The sequence below is a fragment of the Coregonus lavaretus genome (assembly GCF_964263955.1).
Source record: "Coregonus lavaretus genome assembly, contig: HAP1_SCAFFOLD_156, whole genome shotgun sequence".
Taxonomy (NCBI): Eukaryota; Metazoa; Chordata; class Actinopteri; order Salmoniformes; family Salmonidae; genus Coregonus; species Coregonus lavaretus.
In genome coordinates this window covers 865,784-887,907 of record NW_028164304.1, presented here as the reverse complement: position 1 = coordinate 887,907, position 22,124 = coordinate 865,784, and the positions used below count along the sequence as shown (strand labels likewise).

The window sequence follows — 22,124 nt, the reverse complement described above, 5'->3', positions numbered from 1 at the left end:
GACCCCATTGTCTGATAGAAGTGTTTAGGGTATTCCATGGACCCCATTGTCTGATAGAAGTGTTTAGGGTATTCCATGGACCCCATTGTCTGATAGAAGTGTTTAGGGTATTCCATGGACCCCATTGTCTGATAGAAGTGTTTAGGGTATTCCATGGACCCCATTGTCTGATAGAAGTGTTTAGGGTATTCCATGGACCCCATTGTCTGATAGAAGTGTTTAGGGTATTCCATGGACCCCATTGTCTGATAGAAGTGTTTAGGGTATTCCATGGACCCCATTGTCTGATAGAAGTGTTTAGGGTATTCCATGGACCCCATTGTCTGATAGAAGTGTTTAGGGTATTCCATGGACCCCATTGTCTGATAGAAGTGTTTAGGGTATTCCATGGACCCCATTGTCTGATAGAAGTGTTTAGGGTATTCCATGGACCCCATTGTCTGATAGAAGTGTTTAGGGTATTCCATGGACCCCATTGTCTGATAGAAGTGTTTAGGGTATTCCATGGACCCCATTGTCTGATAGAAGTGTTTAGGGTATTCCATGGACCCCATTGTCTGATAGAAGTGTTTAGGGTATTCCATGGACCCCATTGTCTGATAGAAGTGTTTAGGGTATTCCATGGACCCCATTGTCTGATAGAAGTGTTTAGGGTATTCCATGGACCCCATTGTCTGATAGAAGTGTTTAGGGTATTCCATGGACCCCATTGTCTGATAGAAGTGTTTAGGGTATTCCATGGACCCCATTGTCTGATAGAAGTGTTTAGGGTATTCCATGGACCCCATTGTCTGATAGAAGTGTTTAAGGTATTCCATGGACCCCATTGTCTGATAGAAGTGTTTAGGGTATTCCATGGACCCCATTGTCTGATAGAAGTGTTTAGGGTATTCCATGGACCCCATTGTCTGATAGAAGTGTTTAGGGTATTCCATGGACCCCATTGTCTGATAGAAGTGTTTAGGGTATTCCATGGACCCCATTGTCTGATAGAAGTGTTTAGGGTATTCCATGGACCCCATTGTCTGATAGAAGTGTTTAGGGTATTCCATGGACCCATGGCACGAGAGTCTCAGAGTAGGAGTGCTGATCTAGGATCAGTTTAGCCATTTAGATCAAAATGAATAAGAGGAGGTTCTTTGTGAATATGGGCCCAGGTCTTTCACATTCGACCTTTTGAGGTCAGTAGTAATATGGATGAATAGTGAGGTGCAGTAGGTCAGTAGTAATATGGATGAATAGTGAGATGCAGTAGGTCAGTAGTAATATGGATGAATAGTGAGGTGCAGTAGGTCAGTAGTAATATGGATGAATAGTGAGGTGCAGTAGGTCAGTAGTAATATGGATGAATAGTGAGGTGCAGTAGGTCAGTAGTAATATGGATGAATAGTGAGATGCAGTAGGTCAGTAGTAATATGGATGAATAGTGAGGTGCAGTAGGTCAGTAGTAATATGGATGAATAGTGAGGTGCAGTAGGTCAGTAGTAATATGGATGAATAGTGAGGTGCAGTAGGTCAGTAGTAACATGGATGAATAGTGAGGTGCAGTAGGTCAGTAGTAATATGGATGAATAGTGAGGTGCAGTAGGTCAGTAGTAATATGGATGAATAGTGAGGTGCAGTAGGTCAGTAGTAATATGGATGAATAGTGAGGTGCAGTAGGTCAGTAGTAATATGGATGAATAGTGAGGTGCAGTAGGTCAGTAGTAATATGGATGAATAGTGAGGTGCAGTAGGTCAGTAGTAATATGGATGAATAGTGAGGTGCAGTAGGTCAGTAGTAATATGGATGAATAGTGAGGTGCAGTAGGTCAGTAGTAATATGGATGAATAGTGAGGTGCAGTAGGTCAGTAGTAATATGGATGAATAGTGAGGTGCAGTAGGTCAGTAGTAATATGGATATGTTTTGGTGTGTTCTCCAGGCGGGCACGGTGCGAGACTCCATGGCCAAGTCCCTGTACAGCGCACTGTTTGACTGGATCGTGTTCCGGATCAACCACGCGCTGCTCAACAACCGGGACTTGGAAGAGAGCGCCAAGGTAAGACCAACGTGACTGCTGTCATGCTTTGTTATGACATGCTCATGTCTGCTTATAACATAACTATGTCATGCGCTGATCACATGCTCACCTCTCCACTTCATTAAGATTAAGATCACTTTATTGGTCGATTTCAAGGTCCAACCAAAATGTTACTTCTGCTTTTAACCCAACCCCTCCGAAAGACACACATACATACAGTGGTGGAAAAAGTACCCAATCGTCCTACTTGAGTAAAAGTAAAGATACCTTAATAGAAAATGACTCAAAGTGAAAGTGAAAGTCGCCCAGTGAAATACTACTTGAGTAAAAGTCTAAAAGTATTTGGTTTTAAATATACTTAAGTATCAAAAGTACAAGTATAAAAAATTTCACATTCCTTATATTAAGCAAAACAGACTGCACGATTTTCTTGTTTTTTAAATGTATGGATAGCCAGGGCCACATTCCAACACTCAGACATCATTTACAAAGGAAGCATTTGTGTTTAGTGAGTCCGCCAGATCAGAGGCAGTAGGGATGACCAGGGATGTTCTCTTAATAAGTGTGTGAATTGGACCATTTTCCTGTCCTGCTAAGCATTCAAAATGTAACGTGTACTTTTGGGTGTCAGGGAAAATGTATGGAGTAAAAAGTACATTATTTTATTTAGGAATGTGGTGAAGTAAAAGTAAAAGTTGTCAAAAATGTAAATAATAAAGTACAAGATACCCCCAAAAAATGACTTAAGTAGTACTTTTAAATATTTGTACTAAAGTACTTTACGCCACTGCATACATACATATACAGGTTTTGGAGAGGTGTGTTGGGCTGCCACACTGGGCGCCCGGGGAGCTGTTGTTTGGGCGGTTAAGTGCCTTGCTCAAGGGCACAACGTTTACCCTCCGTTTGCCAGCTTACCTCCTGCCAGATTGTTTTCCGTCGAACCCGGGATTCGAACTGGCAATCCTCCAGTTGCTGGCTCACCTCTCTAACCACTAGGCTACCTGCCGCTCACCTCTCCACCCAGAATAACTGTGTCCACGGTCATAGTTGAAGCACTGGATACACACAGGCTTTATACTTCTGTTACAGGTGTTCAAATAGAGCATGAGCACGTTGGCAGAGACATGCTGTGATAAGACAATGCATTTTTATTGATTTAATAAATCATGGTATGAACCACCTTCTGGAAACAGTGACATCAGTGGTTTTGTTTGAATGGCTTTGGTTGAGGTTGTTTGCCATTATGTGGCTAAGGATCTTTGGTAACTTTCTCAGTAAGACTTTCACCAATATGGCCTTCATATTTAATAGTTTTTTAATCAAAACGCATATCGTCAATTGAGATTTCACCCTCATGTATCCCTCACAGATCTTTTCCATCGGAGTGCTGGACATCTTTGGCTTTGAGGACTACGAAAACAACAGCTTTGAGCAGTTCTGTATCAACTTCGCCAACGAGAGGCTCCAACACTACTTCAATCAGCACATCTTTAAGCTTGAGCAGGTAAGGCATTTGACATTCCTGCACCCTTTCAGTACTAAATGTGCTTATGCACAATGCACTTACATGGAAGTCTACTATACAGTTGTCCTTTAAAGACGCAGGCAGGCTCCTCCAGTGGGTTATGCAATAGGGTTTATTATGGGGCTGACCACCACATGACTCACCTCTTCAACCCTCTGACTACTGATTATGACGGATGGATGTTACCTCCTCAACCCTCATTATGATGGATGGATGTTACCTCCTCAACCCTCATTATGATGGATGGATGTTACCTCCTCAACCCTCATTATGATGGATGGATGTTACCTCCTCAACCCTCATTATGATGGATGGATGTTACCTCCTCAACCCTCATTATGATGGATGTATGTTACCTCCTCAACCCTCATTATGATGGATGTACAGTGAGGGGAAAAAGTATATGATCCCCTGCTGATTTTGTACGTTTGCCCACTGACAAAGAAATGATCAGTCTATAATTTTAATGGTAGGTTTATTTGAACAGTGAGAGACAGAATAACAACAAAAATATCCAGAAAAATGCATGTCAAAAATTTTATAAATTGATTTGCATTTTAATGAGGGAAATAAGTATTTGACCCCCTCTCAATCAGAAAGATTTCTGGCTCCCAGGTGTCTTTTATACAGGTAACGAGCTGAGATTAGGAGCACACTCTTAAAGGGAGTGCTCCTAATCTCAGTTGGTTACCTGTATAAAAGACACCTGTCCACAGAAGCAATCAATCAATCAGATTCCAAACTCTCCACCATGGCCAAGACCAAAGAGCTCTCCAAGGATGTCAGGGACAAGATTGTAGACCTACACAAGGCTGGAATGGGCTACAACACCATCGCCAAGCAGCTTGGTGAAAAGGTGACAACAGTTGGTGCGATTATTCGCAAATGGAAGAAACACAAAATAACTGTCAATCTCCCTAGGCCTGGGGCGCCATGCAAGATCTCACCTCGTGGAGTTGCAATGATCATGAGAACGGTGAGGAATCAGCCCAGAACTACACGGGAGGATCTTGTCAATGATCTCAAGGACCATAGTCACCAATAAAACAATTGGTTAACACACTACGCCGTGAAGGACTGAAATCCTGCAGCGCCCGCAAGGTACCCCTGCTCAAGAAAGCACATATACAGGCCCGTCTGAAGTTTGCCAATGAACATCTGAATGATTCAGAGGAGAACTGGGTGAAAGTGTTGTGGTCAGATGAGACCAAAATCGAGCTCTTTGGCATCAACTCAACTCGCCGTGTTTGGAAGAGGAGGAATGCTGCCTATGACCCCAAGAACACCATCGCCACCGTCAAACATGGAGGTGGAAACATTATGTTTCGGGGGTGTTTTTCTGCTAAGGGGACAGGACAACTTCACCGCATCAAATGGATGATGGACGGGGCCATGTACCGTCAAATCTTGGGTGAGAACCTCCTTCCCTCAGCCAGGGCATTGAAAATGGGTCGTGGATGGGTATTCCAGCATGACAATGACCCAAAACACACGGCCAAGGCAACAAAGGAGTGGCTCAAGAAGAAGCACATTAAGGTCCTGGAGTGGCCTAGCCAGTCTCCAGACCTTAATCCCATAGAAAATCTGTGGAGGGAGCTGAAGGTTTGAGTTGCCAAACGTCAGCCTCGAAACCTTAATGACTTGGAGAAGATCTGCAAAGAGGAGTGGGACAAAATCCCTCCTGAGATGTGTGCAAACCTGGTGGCCAACTACAAGAAACGTCTGATCTCTGTGATTGCCAAAAAGGATTTTGCCACCAAGTACTAAGTCATGTTTTGCAGAGGGGTCAAATAATGATTTCCCTCATTAAAATGCAAATCAATTTATAACATTTTTGACATGAGTTTTTCTGGATTTTTTTATAAAATGGGTGGTCCTCTGTAGCTCAGCTGGTAGAGCACGGCGCTTGTAACGCCAGGGTAGTGGGTTCGATCCCCGGGACCACCCATACACAAAAATGTATGCACGCATGACTGTAAGTCGCTTTGGATAAAAGCGTCTGCTAAATGGCATTGTTATAATAAACCTACCATTAAAATTATAGACGGATCATTTCTTTGTCAGTGGGCAAACGTACAAAATCAGCAGGGGATCAAATACTTTTTTCCCTCACTGTATGTTACCTCCTCAACCCTCATTATGATGGATGGATGTTACCACCTCAACCCTCATTATGATGGATGTGTGTTACCTCCTCACTCTTCATTATGATGGATGTGTGTTATCTCCTCAACCCTCATTATGATGGATGTGTGTTGGTGTTAACTGACTGGATTGGAGAAAAAGGTTGTTTCGGTCATGATCATCATGTTTAACCACGATTGACTGAGTCACTTGTCCTTTAGTACTTTTAGGCTGCGTTTAGACAGGCAGCCCAATTCTGATATTTTTTTCCACTAATTGGTCTTTTGACCAATGACATCAGATCTTTTTCAAAGCTGATCTGATTGGTCAAAAGACCAATTAGTGAAAAAATATCATAATTTGGCTGCCTGTCTAAACGCAGCCTTAGTGAGTACAACTGAAACTGATTGGAGAGTTCCTTTTACAGTGCCATATCGGCAATGACACATACTGTATTTGCTCAAGGAGGCCTCCTGTACAAAGGCACCCATCCATAAAGCCACTGCCTTCATTAACCTCCATGTTAAAAATTAGCCATGGCTTTTGAACATGTACAGCCCTCACTCAACTTCTAAGAGGGTTTGTTTGCTTCATGCTTTGGTAAGGTTGGGCCATTGCATCGTGCTACTAATAAGTCCGATTTTGTGGGATTTCCTATGTTAAGATGTACTGTTCCTCAACAGAACAAATGGCTTATGAAATGAATTGTCATAGAACACCACTGAAATGAAGTGTTAGAACTCAATCAAGACAATACTCCGATATAGTTCTGAAGTGTTAGAACTCAATCAAGACTATACTCTGGTATAGTTCTGAACTCAATACTCATAAGAATTTACTAAAGCAACCATGTGCTGCTTGTTATAAGCAGGCAGCCATTTTTCTGGTGGTTATAAATGTCCTTATCCGCTACCGTTTCTGGTGGTTATAAATGTCCTTATCCGCTACCGTTTCTGGTGGTTATAAATGTCCTTATCCACTACCGTTTCTGGTGGTTATAAATGTCCTTATCCGCTACCGTTTCTGGTGGTTATAAATGTCCTTATCCACTACCGTTTCTGGTGGTTATAAATGTCCTTATCCGCTACCGTTTCTGGTGGTTATAAATGTCCTTATCCACTACCGTTTCTGGTGGTTATAAATGTCCTTATCCGCTACAGTTTCTGGTGGTTATAAATGTCCTTATCCACTACCGTTTCTGGTGGTTATAAATGTCCTTATCCACTACCGTTTCTGGTGGTTATAAATGTCCTTATCCACTACCGTTTCTGGTGGTTATAAATGTCCTTATCCACTACCGTTTCTGGTGGTTATAAATGTCCTTATCCACTACCGTTTCTGGTGGTTATAAATGTCGTTATCCACTACATTTCTTTTTGATAATTTTGAGCTTATAAATTAAAAATTACAAAATAATCCCAGGCATGCACATTCTCGTAGAGGCATTGCTATAAGAGAGAGGTGTGTGTGTGTGGCCTGAAATCCTCCAGAGTGCGGGTGGAGTGTGTCATTCAGCAAGCTGCAGCGTCTCTCTCCCCAGTGACTGTCATATCAGCAGTGTTGGCAAACCATCAGACGTCTAAACCACTGCTGGCAACGTAGAGGAGGACTGTCATTAGAGCACAGTGTTTATGGTCCATTCACACTCAATGAACAGCATGGTGGCCTACTGTACTGTACACAGCCAGCTAGCAGGGTCACAGTCTTCTTTCTGCTATTAGCTAACAACTATTGTGTTGATAATCATGTCTCGTGTTACGCTGTGCTGAAGTTGTCATCGTCCATAGTGTATACAGAGCATGGGCCTTGATGTTTGTACTGACTGAACTGTGGCTGATCCAAGTCATGTATAGCATCAACATGCCCTCAAAGTCACTGATTATGATTTGACTAGAAAATGTCTCCATATTGTGTGATCCTGTAAGTCACACTAAAAGGCTCTCTGTGCAGACAGGCATGTTCAGACCCTGTTATAGTGAGAACACGCCAGCCCATCGTCAATGTGTGACTGTGTTGACATCCAAGAATCGGGCTGTCAATGTGACCTGCTTGAGTAGCACAAGGATCATCGATTCTAATGCTTTCCCTTTTCCATGCACTCACCATAGTTGTCCAGGCATGTTTTGCCCAGTGCTTTCCTTGACAGGAAGGTCCCATTGCAGACGTCCAAGTCCTCTGGGTAACAGAAAATAAGGACTGGGTTATTTGCCATGGTTTGGAGGCCAGGGCAGCCATGGTGCAGAACCGTTTTAGCCGTGCTCAAGGGTGCAACGTCAGGAGAAGGCAAGTTATTTGTGCTCATGGGAAATTGAATAAAGCAGGGGTTTATTTGAATATCTGGATTGTATTGTTGTGATAGCATGACTAACCTGCACTAGGGAAGGAAATCCACTAGAAATAGTTGTAGGAAACCAAAGTGATGGGAGGCTACATTGGGAAAGCCTAGTGGTGTCCCTTACAGACTAGAGATCAACATGGAGACAATATCAAGGTGGCATCAAGGAGCTTTTTTCCCCCGTAATTATTCTGTCTAAAGAGATATTCTGCTAGCCTGTATTTGCATGTTGCCCCTCAGTGAAAGGAAGTGTGTGGGTGTGTGTGACGGAACAAGCGACAGGGGGGGGCAAAGTTGACAGACGTCCAGGTTGGCTCATCTCCAGCTACGTCTGGCAGGCATGACATCACCATCATAAATCACTACACATGGAGGGATTCGTGGAATACTTAGACTCCTCACACACTTGTACACACACACACACTCACACACACACACACTCACACACACAGACATGCACACAGATACGCACAGACACAGACACACACACACAAGAGCTTACACACACACGAGCTCTCATTATACAGTTAATGGTATGTGGTTCGGTATGTGTTTTTACCTAACCATTTATAGAGATCTTGTAAATGTAGTTTTATGGTTTTTCCATGTGCTACCGGGGTTCGTTCATGTTGTTGGCCAGATCGAGGCTCACTGAAGGAGACGTGACGGAGTCAAGAGAGGGAAGCAGATTAGAGACGGAGGTTAACTGACAAACAGCAGATTTAAGACGGTCCACAATAGAGACCGAGGTTAACAGACAAACAGCTGATTTAAGACGGTCCACAATAGAGACCGAGGTTAACAGACAAACAGCTGATTTAAGACGGTCCACAATAGAGACCGAGGTTAACAGACAAACAGCAGATTTAAGACGGTCCACAATAGAGACCGAGGTTAACAGACAAACAGCAGATTTAAGACGGTCCACAATAGAGACCGAGGTTAACAGACAAACAGCAGATTTAAGACGGTCCACAATAGAGACCGAGGTTAACAGACAAACAGCAGATTTAAGATGGTCCACAATAGAGACCGAGGTTAACAGACAAACAGCAGATTTAAGACGGTCCATAATAGAGACCGAGGTTAACAGACAAACAGCAGATTTAAGATGGTCCACAATAGAGACCGAGGTTAACAGACAAACAGCAGATTTAAGACGGTCCACAATAGAGACCGAGGTTAACAGACAAACAGCAGATTTAAGACGGTCCACAATAGAGACCGAGGTTAACAGACAAACAGCAGATTTAAGACGGTCCACAATAGAGACCGAGGTTAACAGACAAACAGCAGATTTAAGACGGTCCACAATAGAGACCGAGGTTAACAGACAAACAGCAGATTTAAGACGGTCCACAATAGAGACCGAGGTTAACAGACAAACAGCAGATTTAAGACGGTCCACAATAGAGACCGAAGTTAACAGACAAACAGCAGATTTAAGACGGTCCACAATAGAGACCGAGGTTAACAGACAAACAGCAGATTTAAGACGGTCCACAATAGAGACCGAGGTTAACAGACAAACAGCAGATTTAAGACGGTCCACAATAGAGACCGAGGTTAACAGACAAACAGCAGATTTAAGACGGTCCACAATAGAGACCGAGGTTAACAGACAAACATAGCAGATGCTGTATGCACTATGGCATTGTGACACATCAGCCTGAGCCTACCATATCTGAAATATCCACTACATTTTATAGAACCTTGTACAGCGTTTGTGGTGTAAACACAATACATATATGTGGTCCCTTTTAGTCACAGATCTAGGATCAGGTCACCCTTCCCAAATGCCAAGAGTGTGCAAAGCTGTCATCAAGGCAAAGGGTGGCTATTTGAAGAATCTCAAATATAAAATATATTTAGATTGTTTAACACTTTTTTTGGTTACAACATGATTCCATATGTGTTATTTAATTTTTTTGATGTCTTCACTATTATTCTACAATGTAAAAATGTTTACAAATAAAGAAAAACCCTTGAATTAGTAGGTGTGTCCAAACTTTTGACTGGTAGTGTATATGCTCCCTTTTAGTCACAGATCTAGGATCAGGTCACCCTTCCCAAATTCTAACCATGAACACTGTCAGCTTGTACCAAGTACAATATTCATGGCGGGCAAATATTTTCATTTGAGCCTAGCATTGAAGGACTGGACCGTTGGTTCATTCCATTCTTCTACAGACGGGGATCATAAACCACCGTATTAGGTTATTGTTTTTGTGCCCATGCAGTGCACCAATGAGGTTTGTTCTCGTATTTCCCAGTCCTTATTTGCGAGGACAGTGGGATAACAGATTAACTGGTTTGTTCAGCTGACTTGTGTGACTTTTGGCTAAAAGAAAGGAGGGGGGGAAAAGGAGGGTGAAGGAGATTGATTTGATTAAACCCTCGCTGGGATTATAGTCCTTTATTGCGCCGTTCTTTTTCCCAGCGAGTCAAGGAGACGACGTGCAGGAGGGGAAAAACACTGCAAAATGCTAAGAATGCTTTTCACATTATTAAACCGCAAAGTGGTCCAGGCAGGCTCAGCCCAGCCCAGCCCAGCCCAGCCCAGCCCAGCACAGCTCAGCACAGGGAAAGGTTGTGCTGTGTTGTAGCGCAACAGGAAAGCAACACTACTACTGGAACACTGTTGTTTTGTTTGTTCAGGCCCAGTGTCAAGGGTCAGTGGAGGCTTCTGAGGGGAGGACGGCCCATAATAATGGCTGGGACGGAGCAAATGGAATGGCATCAAACAAATAGAAACCATGTGTTTCGATGTATTTGATACCGTTCCACCAATTCGGCTCCAGACGTTACCAAGAGCCCGTCCTCCCCAATTAAGGTGCCACCAACCTCCAGTGCCAAGTGTGAAGAAACACCACACAGTTAGTGTACAAGTACATGTTTTTTAACCTGTCCTTTGGATGAAATGTGTGATGTGTGGGCTGTGAATGACGGTTATGTGATTGATGTTTGTCAGGGCAATCAGTTTCCCTTACTCCACCATCATATGCATAGTTTTCTGACTTTGCAGTTGTTGCAGACAACCCAAACCTCTGTAGAACAGCATATAAGAGAAAAGGGAGGTCCCATACAATGTTATGGGGCTCAGTGGTATTTGGTACAAATTGATATGATTCTTACTATACTTACTTTGAGTGTTGAACCATAGCATTGTACATTAATAGTAAGATCACATCTTCATGTTTCTGTTGTTTGTTCATCCTGGAAACCCTAGACCTACTCCAATTCGCATACCGCCCCCAACAGATCCACAGACGACGTAATCTCAATCGCACTCCACACTGCCCTTTCCCACCTGGACAAAAAGGAACACCTATGTGAGAATGCTGTTCATTGACTACAGCTCAGCGTTCAATTAATTAATCAAATAGCCACCCGGACTATTTGCATTGACACCTCCCCTTTTGTTTGTTATCTATGCATAGTAACTTTACCCCTACCTACATGTACAAATTACCTCGACTAACCTGTACCCCCGCACATTGACTCGGTACCGGTACCCCCTGTAAATAGCCTCGTTATTGTTATTTTATGGTGTTACGTTTTATTATTTTTTATTTTTTACTGTAGTTTATTTAGTAAATATTTTCTTAACTCTATTTTCTTAAAACTGCATTGTTGGTTAAGGGATTGTAAGTAAGCATTTCACGCTAAGGTCTACACCTGTTGTATTCGGCGCATGTGACAAATAAAATGTGATTTGATTTGTTTGTATAGGAGGAGTACAGGGCGGAGGGCATCAGCTGGCACAACATTGACTACGTCGACAACACAGGCTGCATCAACCTCATCAGCAAGAAACCCACAGCGCTGCTCCACCTGCTGGATGAAGAGTCCAAGTGAGTCCATCAGACCTCTCTCGCTCTCTCTTTCAGATTCCCTCTTGCTCTGTCAGACCTGGGTCAAAATACGATGCATGATTCCACTCCGTAAGACTGGCAAGGAAGTGACTGTGACTAGGATAATGTTATAGTGGAGAACAGTGATACTCTGTAACGGGAGATATTCAGGTCGCATCATACTGCATACTCTATGAAGTCTTAAAATATACACAACCTGATATCCAAACAGTCCTCTTCTGATAACAGACAGTTTTAATAAGCATGTTTTAATTCATTCATGAGCATGGCTGTTTCAGTACAACGTCCTCATCATTCCCGCTCCATGTGTTGTAACTAAACGCTCCTTCTTGATTTGGACACTGACGCACCGAATTCCTCCCACTTGAAATACCTGGAAATCGAGTCCCTGGCGCTCTGTGTTTGTCATAGCTCAAGTTCCCCTTAGCCTCCCCCTGACCCACTCTTCCTCTCCTCTTCCTGTAAGCTGTTGGTTTACTGTGAGCACTTCTGACAGGGGAACTGCTGTGCAGCGTCTCTAAAGGCTTGAGAGAAAGCAGGAGTTTATCGTCCTCCTCTGGCCCAACCACCTTCTCTCTATGGGGAGAGTTTGACTCTTAGGTGTAAATCTAGGATCAGCTCACCCTCCATTAATCCTTGCCTTAGCCATTAGAGGGGAAATATAAAACTGACCTTACATCAGTGTTCATGGGTGACTTCGTTCTATGGATGAAGATTCCAAGGAGGAGTTGTGGAAGTTGGAACCACCCATAACTCTTTGTGCTACTATATAATCAGAATCATTATTCTGTAGGGGCTAGAAGAGGAGAGCGGGATGAATAGGTGTCTGTCTGTGTCCGTCTGTGTTTCTGTCTGTGTCCGTCTGTGTTTCTGTGTTGTGATCCTCTCTGAGACATGATGACATCACCCCCCCCCCCCCCCGCCCCCCCCCCCCTCCCCCCGTCATCCTTCTCCCAGCTTCCCCCAGGCCTCTAACCAGACTCTGCTGGACAAGTTCAAGCGTCAGCATGAGGGCAACGGCTACATCGAGTTCCCCGCCGTCATGGAGCCCGCCTTCATCATCCGCCACTACGCCGGCAAGGTCAAATACGGGGTCAAGGTCAGTGTCTGCCTGTCTGGGTTCAACGAGAGCTTCATGTTTGTGTCATAGCGTCCTAGCTTAAATCATTCCATTGAATGGAAATGTCTGTAGGACCAACTACTGTTTACTTTGGCAGGAATCATATCAGAGCCAGCATGGTTCAGGTTAGCACGGTAGTGTTAAGGTTATAGGGGTCATCTCATATCTCTGTGGTAGTGTTTTTCTTTTGGGTGGGAGGTTGTAGTTCAAATCAGGCAAGGTGTTTCATGCATTTGGACATATAGTCTACTGTAGCTGACAGGCACAGACACACACACCCAGTAATGGGCTGTGAAGACTTACACATACCTGTACAGGGGGATTTCTTCATCACTCTCTTGGCCCGGTTCCCTGCTGCAGAGTCCTATAACCCAGACCTCAGACTTGGCAACCAGGAATATTTCACACACTGTGCAGGTCTGGACAGTCGTCTTTAGCTAAACTTGTTTCTACCTCGTCTCCTGCGAACAACAAACGCTTCATTCTCTCTTGAATAACCTGTTAATTTCCATGGTATTTACTATTGTTGTTTTTGGATGGAACAGAGTCCAAGTAACACTTCACAGCTTGGTTGGAACCACATTGGCAATATATGAGGCATCAATCAATATAATTACACTGCGGAGAGGAGCATTAAGAAAGGTTTTAATTAGCGGTGTTGCAATCCAGTTCAAACTGAGTGCATCCTCTATTACACGGCTTCTTTAGTGACATGGTTTTGGAAACCTCAGGAGTTCTTCTGCCATCTCTCTCTCTCTCTCTCTCTCTCTCTCTCTCTCTCTCTCTCTCTCTCTCTCTCTCTCTCTCTCTCTCTCTCTCTCTCTCTCTCTCTCTCTCTCTCTCTCTCTCTCTCTCTCTCTCTCTCTCTCTCTCTCTCTCTCTCTCTCTCTCTCTCTCTCTCTCTCTCTCTCTCTCTCTCTCTCTCTCTCTCTCTCTCACTCACTCTCACTCTCACACTCTCTCACACACACACACACACTCTTTTTATCTCTGTCTCTCTCTCTCTCACACACTCACGTATTCCCACACAGGACTTCCGGGAGAAGAATACGGACCACATGCGTCCGGACATCGTGGCCCTGCTGAAGAGCAGTAAGAACGCCTTCATCTGTGGCCTGATGGGCATCGACCCCCCAGCCACCTTCCGCTGGGCCGTCCTCAGAGCTTACTTCAGGGCCATGGTGGCCTTCAGGGAGGCTGGGAAGAGACACGTACACAGGAAGAGTGGTGAGTGTGCTGCACACTGTAGACTTTTTTCCTGAGTCCTTTTCCCCCTTTAGGCTCCTGAGTCCTTTTCCCCTTTAGGCTCCTGAGTCCTTTTCCCCCTTTAGGCTCCTGAGTCCTTTTCCCCCTTTAGGCTCCTGAGTCCTTTTCCCCCTTTAGGCTCCTGAGTCCTTTTCCCCCTTTAGGCTCCTGAGTCCTTTTCCCCCTTTAGGCTCCTGAGTCCTTTTCCCCCTTTAGGCTCCTGAGTCCTTTTCCCCCTTTAGGCTCCTGAGTCCTTTCCCCCCTTTAGGCTCATTTAAAGGAACATAAAAAAAAAATCAACTTCATATTCATCATCTCCAGCACTACCCAAACATCAACATATGTGAAAATGGCGCATTACCCCTCCTCTCATGGACAACATTTAGAGGGAGATAAGTGTTTTCAATGACATCATTGCTGTGCATCGTGATTTTAACCAATTATGAGTAGGCATTGCATACTAATCGTCTACTAATTGGTTGATGTTATTTTCAATCATGCATTAGTAGGCAACACAGAACGCACCATTTACACATACATTGATGTTGAGGTGGTGCTGGAGATGATGAATATGAAGTTGAAACATTTTGAAATGTCCCTTTAATTCAAGTACACCAGTCATTAGGCATACAGAAATGATGTAGCTATACGGTTGTGTCCCATACCTCCGTCTATGTTTGTATACTGTAGTGTGTGTGTGGACCCCAGTGCAGCCAGGGCCCAGACTGTGTCCCATACCTCCCTGTATGTTTGTATACTATAGTGTGTGTGTGGACCCCAGTGCAGCCAGGGCCCAGACTGTGTCCCATACCTCCCTGTATGTTTGGATACTATAGTGTGTGTGCCTAGTGCTGCTAGTGCTGTCATGCATTCAGTAGCTATCTCTGTTAGCTTCCGCTCTATATGACTGCCTTCTATCTGTCAACCCTTTAGTCTACACTGCTGCCTTCTATCCCTCAACCCTTTAGTCTACAGTGGTGCCTTCTGTCCCTCAACCCTTTAGTCTACAGTGGTGCCTTCTGTCCCTCAACCCTTTAGTCTACAGTGGTGCCTTCTGTCCCTCAACCCTTTAGTCTACAGTGGTGCCTTCTGTCCCTCAACCCTTGTCCCTCAACCCTTTAGTCTACAGTGGTGCCTTCTGTCCCTCAACCCTTCAGTCTACACTGCTGCTACCTCTTGTCTCCCTGCACTGAACATAGACACATTGACATTGTGATTCAGCTTTATGCACTGTACACTCCTAGATAGACAACTATAGCCTTTATGATTCCTAAACACACTTTCACATAGTATAGCTTCTCACTTCCATGCTGACAAAGCAGTAAAGACATTGATTCATTTCCTTATGTGTGAGCATCAATACCAACTGCTGGGGCCCAATACCAATTGACGGAAATGTGTGTCAGATAACTGACTCAATGTTCAAATTCTTGATTACGCATTCAGAAATGTGCTCACGCCAAATTTAAACGTAACACTGTCAAAGGGACATGGAGTTATGAATTTGAAAACGGATCACTGGCGACGTCACGATCTCCTAAAGCTGACGACGTGTGAAGGAGGGGAAATAGCCTGCGGGTTAACTCTGTTACCGTTAAGTCAAACTCACACTGGTAGAACCACAACGGATCCCACCTCTGACTCCGGCTGCAGTTTGAATGTAGTGTACATCCTCTCTCCTGAACGTCTGGCAGGTGTCTCTCTCATAGTCTGCTGCTCTTCACTCTTCCTCTGTCTAATTTGTCTTTTCTCTCACTTTGTTCTTCTTTTGTTTTTGTTTCCTTCTGGTTTGTTTTGCTTCCCAAAGGGCATGATGCCGCTGCTCCCTGTGCAGTTTTGTGCAGTGTGGATAGTTTTAGCTTTCTGCATCACCCTGTGCATCAGAGAAGTTTAGAGATCCTGCAGAGGTGCAAAGAGGAGAAGTACAGTAAGACTGCATTTCCCACAATACCCCTCTCTCCTCACTTTCATGCAACGGTGAGGGGAAACCGTAGGGGTGAGGCAGACCAACAGCATCAGACCAGACACCCTTTTTTTTTGTAAATAAACATTGTGATCGAGTTGAATTATAACGTTCTTTAGATATCATTTTTGTGGGGGGGGGGGGGACCAATTTAAAACCCCAAGATCTCTTGTTAACTCTACATTAAACTCTGTAGTTTAGTTCCAGAGCATTAGTCATCCACCTGTACGTTTTGTCTAGATGTTTACTAGGTGAACCAAGAAGGCATAATGTTTCTATTCATCCTTCCTTTAAATTAGATGCTTGTTGGTCTCCTCTCCCTCTACACCTCTCCCCCTCCCCCAATCTCTGCATGTACCTGTATGTGTCTTAACAGCCAGTGTTGCATGTGATCTAGTATGTGCCTATGCTAGTCTCTCCCCCCCCCCCCCCCTTCTCACTAACTCTGTGATTGTGGGTGCGACCCAGCACTGAACGGTCCTGTTAGCATGGTGACAGGCACTCTAACCTCCTTTAATCCACACTGTGGTCTGGGGTAATGCACAGTAGCACCACTATCACCATCACCATCATAGACACATGCAGTGTTGTCACCATGTTGCCCTGGTGGCCCTGGCCTGTTACCCTGCCCTGGTACCTGCTATGGGGCAGGGGGCGTAGATCAGGGGTCATCTCACTGGTCCACCATGTCACTAGTCTGCACCCCCCCCCCCCCCCCCCTACAAAACACACACACCTCCACATGAAGGCACTCATTTGGGGTGGTGGTGGAGGAATAGGGGATGTTTAGATCTACAACCAATCCCAATTCGCCCTCTAGCCTCCCCGCTATGCATGTTTTTAGATCTGAAAGGATTTGGCAGGTGTAAGAAATATAGAGAACTCCATCCAGCCAATCAGAGGGCATGGTTGTGCTATTACCATATTGTTTATTGCTTATCCTTATCCTATTACCATATTCCAATCATCTCAGATCTACCCACAGGTAGGGTCTAGGGGACGATCTGGAAGGGTATGGTTTCCATGTAGGGGATGGGGGTTGGGTTGGAGGGGTTTCCATGTAGGGGATGGGGGTTGGGTTGGAGGGGTTTCCACCTTTCCCACCATGTCTCCCTCATGTAAATCTAGCTAAGCTATTCACACAGACACCAGTAATATCACTCTTCTAGTGTTCTAGAAAAAAATAACACATTCTTCAGGGTTTTTCAACATCAAGTCCACACCAAGCACAGTTTTTAAGAGCTTGTACCCAACTGTTCAGTTTTTTTCTTCTCTTTTTGACCCTTCGACAGCGCCGGATATAGCAGAAAATACTGATGATACTGAAAACGGTATAGCATACAGCCTTGAACCAGTCTGAAATGAGTCGCTAGACTGTAGTTCACTTCAAATCCCTGATGGCATGCTTTCTAGATGCTCTGTTTTCTCTCACTGTGTCTGATTGGAAGAGGTTTCACGACTTTAAGATGGAATGTTGGTGTATGGATTACATCATCTCCTCTGCCAACTGTCATAAGCCAATCAGATTGAGGGAAACCTCACTGCTGCCAAAAACACAGCCATTGGAGATATTGAAAAATGCTTTCCTGACCAAACCGGTTTGCTTTCTCCAATTGGAGGCCAACAAATATCTCACTCAAATAGGTGCCTCTGAATTGAGTGTATGTATATTTTGGCTTCAGAGCTACAATGGTTCATTTAAAATCCAGAAGCACCCATTGTTCTTTTAAATGCAACAATTCAGCTCAATTATATTTTGCATAAATAGATTTTTGACCACAAAGTTATAGATTCTCCTCTAGGTCTTCATGTATATCATCATACAATTCTTCATAGAATATCATCTTCCGAGAAAATAGATGTTTCTTGGAATATCAGGATGATTCATGAATCATGGGTTTATATAAACATTTGGTTTCTGGGGAGTTAGAATCGTGGTTCTTAGTGTTGGACCTTCCCAATTATAAAAGGCATGTTTCCAATAACTGTGTCTTTAACAGTGTCTGTCCATACAGTGAACTAAAACCCTTGTTAATCATTAGTCCAAACTAAACTGAGTAACACTTCCAAAATGGATCTTCCAGACTTCCGTAATTCTCACAATCACGCTAACAACAGCACACAAACTTAACCCGATTAAATCAGACATTTGGATTACATTTTCCAGCGGGCAAAACTGGTTGAAATGACATCATTACCACCAGAAACAGCCCAGTTTTGTCCACTGGATTGGAACTGGTATTGTCCTGGTGTCTGAGGTGGTCTAACATTGGTCTGGGTTTGGCCTGGTCCATCTGTGCGTGTCCTCTCACCTGGTTGTGTCCTCCTCCTCCTCCCCTGTCTCTCCCGGCTCAGGTGTGGTCAGGAAGAGTCTACACACACCGCTGTCGGACCTGCAGGGCAGCAACACGCTCAACGAGAAATCTCCACGGTAAGACCACCTGTGTACTGTAAGGTGTATGCTGAGATATGGTGTAGCCCAGCGGTTAGCAACATTGGACCAGTAACCGAAAAATGAATGGTTTGAATCCCTGAGCCAACTAGGTGAAAAATCTGTTGATGTGCCCTTGAGCAAGGCACTTAACCCTGATTGCTCCTGTAAGACACTCTGGATAAGAGCGTTTGCTAAATGACTAAAATGTTGATGATTTTGATTGGGATTTCTTTTGCTTATCTACACTCCGGAGTGTCCAGGGCAATGACGCTCTCTAGTACAGAAGAGGAGGGTTGTCCAGGGCAATGACGCTCTCTAGTACAGAAGAGGAGGGTTGTCCAGGGCAATGACGCTCTCTAGTACAGAAGAGGAGGGTTGTCCAGGGCAATGACGCTCCCTAGTACAGAAGAGGAGGGTTGTTCTGCAAAGGGTTGGAGAAAAGGCTGACAAAGCTTTACAAGAATGAATAATGACTGTGCACTGACGCACTTTACACCCTCCACTGCCCTCTAGAGCCCCATACCCCCTAATTAACCCCATAACACCCTCCACTGCCCCCTAGAACCCCATACCCCTAATTAACCCCATAACACCCTCCACTGCCCCTAGAACCCCATACCCCCTAATTAACCCCATAACACCCTCCACTGCCCCTAGAACCCCATACCCCCTAATTAACCCCATAACACCCTCCACTGCCCTCTAGAACCCCATACCCCCTAATTAACCCCATAGCACCCTCCACTGCCCCCTAGAACCCCATACCCCCTAATTAACCCCATAACACCCTCCACTGCCCCCTAGAGCCCCATACCCCTAATTAACCCCATAACACCCTCCACTGCCTCCTAGAGCCCCATACCCCCTAATTAACCCCATAACACCCTCCACTGCCCCTAGAGCCCCATACCCCCTAATTAACCCCATAACACCCTCCACTGCCCCTAGAGCCCCATACCCCCTAATTAACCCCATAACACCCTCCACTGCCCCTAGAGTCCCATACCCCCTAATTAACCCCATAACACCCTCCACTGCCCCTAGAGCCCCATACCCCATAACACCCTCCACTGCCTCCTAGAGTCCCATACCCCCTAATTAACCCCATAACACCCTCCACTGCCCCCTAGAACCCCATACCCCCTAATTAACCCCATAACACCCTCCACTGCCCCTAGAGCCCCATACCCCCTAATTAACCCCATAACACCCTCCACTGCCCCTAGAGCCCCATACCCCCTAATTAACCCCATAACACCCTCCACTGCCCCTAGAGCCCCATACCCCCTAATTAACCCCATAACACCCTCCACTGCCCCTAGAGCCCCATACCCCCTAATTAACCCCATAACACCCTCCACTGCCCCCTAGAGCCCCATACCCCCTAATTAACCCCATAGCATCCTCCACTGCCTCCTAGAGTCCCATACCCCCTAATTAACCCCATAACACCCTCCACTGCCCCCTAGAGCCCCATACCCCCTAATTAACCCCATAGCATCCTCCACTGCCTCCTAGAGTCCCATACCCCATAATTAACCCCATAGCATCCTCCACTGCCTCCTAGAGCCCCATACCCCCTAATTAACCCCATAACACCCTCCACTGTCCCCTAGAGCCCCATACCCCCTAATTAACCCCATAACACCCTCCACTGCCCTCTAGAGCCCCATACCCCCTAATTAACCCCATAACACCCTCCACTGCCCCCTAGAACCCCATACCCCCTAATTAACCCCATAACACCCTCCACTGCCCTCTAGAGCCCCATACCCCCTAATTAACCCCATAACACCCTCCACTGCCCCCTAGAACCCCATACCCCCTAATTAACCCCATAACACCCTCCACTGCCCCCTAGAACCCCATACCCCCTAATTAACCCCATAACACCCTCCACTGCCCCCTAGAGCCCCATACCCCCTAATTAACCCCATAACACCCTCCACTGTCCCCTAGAGCCCCATACCCCCTAATTAACCCCATAACACCCTCCACTGTCCCCTAGAACCCCATACCCCCTAATTAACCCCATAACACCCTCCACTGCCCTCTAGAACCCCATACCCCCTAATTAACCCCATAACACCCTCCACTGCCCCTAGAGCCCCATACCCCCTAATTAACCCCATAACACCCTCCACTGCCCCCTAGAGCCCCATACCCCCTAATTAACCCCATAACACCCTCCACTGCCCCTAGAGCCCCATACCCCCTAATTAACCCCATAACACCCTCCACTGCCCCCTAGAGCCCCATACCCCCTAATTAACCCCATAACACCCTCCACTGCCCTCTAGAGCCCCATACCCCCTAATTAACCCCATAACACCCTCCACTGCCCCTAGAGCCCCATACCCCCTAATTAACCCCATAACACCCTCCACTGCCCCCTAGAGCCCCATACCCCCTAATTAACCCCATAACACCCTCCACTGCCCCCTAGAGCCCCATACCCCTAATTAACCCCATAACACCCTCCACTGCCCTCTAGAGTCCCATACCCCATAATTAACCCCATAACACCCTCCACTGCCTCCTAGAACCCCATACCCCCTAATTAACCCCATAACACCCTCCACTGCCCTCTAGAGTCCCATACCCCATAATTAACCCCATAACACCCTCCACTGCCTCCTAGACTCCCATAATCCATAATTAACCCCATAGCATGACATTACTGCCCCCGTACACAGCAAGTGGCAAAAGACCACCCTTACAACAGTGCTTTTGTTACAAGGAGTCAAGTCTTGGACTGTTAAAGTCCTCTTAATGTGATTTTAGGAGGAGACACACACAGACAGACACACACACACACACACAGAGACTCATGGTTACTAAGTTAGTGCTAAAGCCCACATGCAGCTGCTTCCTGCGTGATGTCAGGTCAGAGTTATGTGTTTCAGGAGACGACCCAGGGACGGATAAATACTGGCTCTCGGCAGGGGTCTTCTCAGATGAACGCTACAGTGGACAGTACAGTACTGTCTGGGATCCAGAGGTGTACTCTGAAAACAAACATATTCTGTAGCCATTCCTCCTTGTGGCATACACAGCATTAGAGTAACATTGTTTTAAAGGGACAAGTCTCCATATTTCAGAAATGAAACATTTCTTACTCATTTTCATATTTATAGGATTAGTCTCAAATGTGGTCTGGGAGGAAACCTAATTTATTTCCACCAGGGCATTTTGTTTATATTGCTTTAGTGATATAATTTACATTCCCTAGGCAACGGAGTTATAGGTCTCCAGTTTAAATCATCCAAACTTATTGGGAGGCCTGTTTAAATTGTAAATATATCTCACCACTTGGGTTCGGGATTTACTCTGTTCTTTATATGAATCTTGGACCTGATTACTTCCTGTAGCTTGGCTAAAGTAGGTCTTTAGGGTCTCTTCCATGACCTCTATGGAGAGAAATCTAAACAGGTCTAGCTAAGACAAAACCAAGAGACGCAGCCATTTACGCCCAGAG

The 22,124-nt window shown here is 45.2% G+C and overlaps 1 protein-coding gene across 1 annotated transcript in view; it reads left to right on the top strand.

The window, feature by feature from the left end:
• LOC311117221 (unconventional myosin-IXAa-like) overlaps window positions 1-22,124 on the top strand; it is a 73,168-nt gene that overhangs the window by 15,353 nt on the left and 35,691 nt on the right. The window contains exons 6-13 of the mRNA XM_084192197.1: window positions 1,924-2,040; window positions 3,395-3,529; window positions 11,742-11,863; window positions 12,842-12,983; window positions 14,036-14,231; window positions 16,057-16,176; window positions 17,505-17,543; window positions 18,568-18,643. Of these exons, the coding sequence (XP_084048323.1) occupies window positions 1,924-2,040; window positions 3,395-3,529; window positions 11,742-11,863; window positions 12,842-12,983; window positions 14,036-14,231; window positions 16,057-16,176; window positions 17,505-17,543; window positions 18,568-18,643 (947 nt within the window). The remainder of the gene's footprint in view (window positions 1-1,923; window positions 2,041-3,394; window positions 3,530-11,741; window positions 11,864-12,841; window positions 12,984-14,035; window positions 14,232-16,056; window positions 16,177-17,504; window positions 17,544-18,567; window positions 18,644-22,124) is intronic.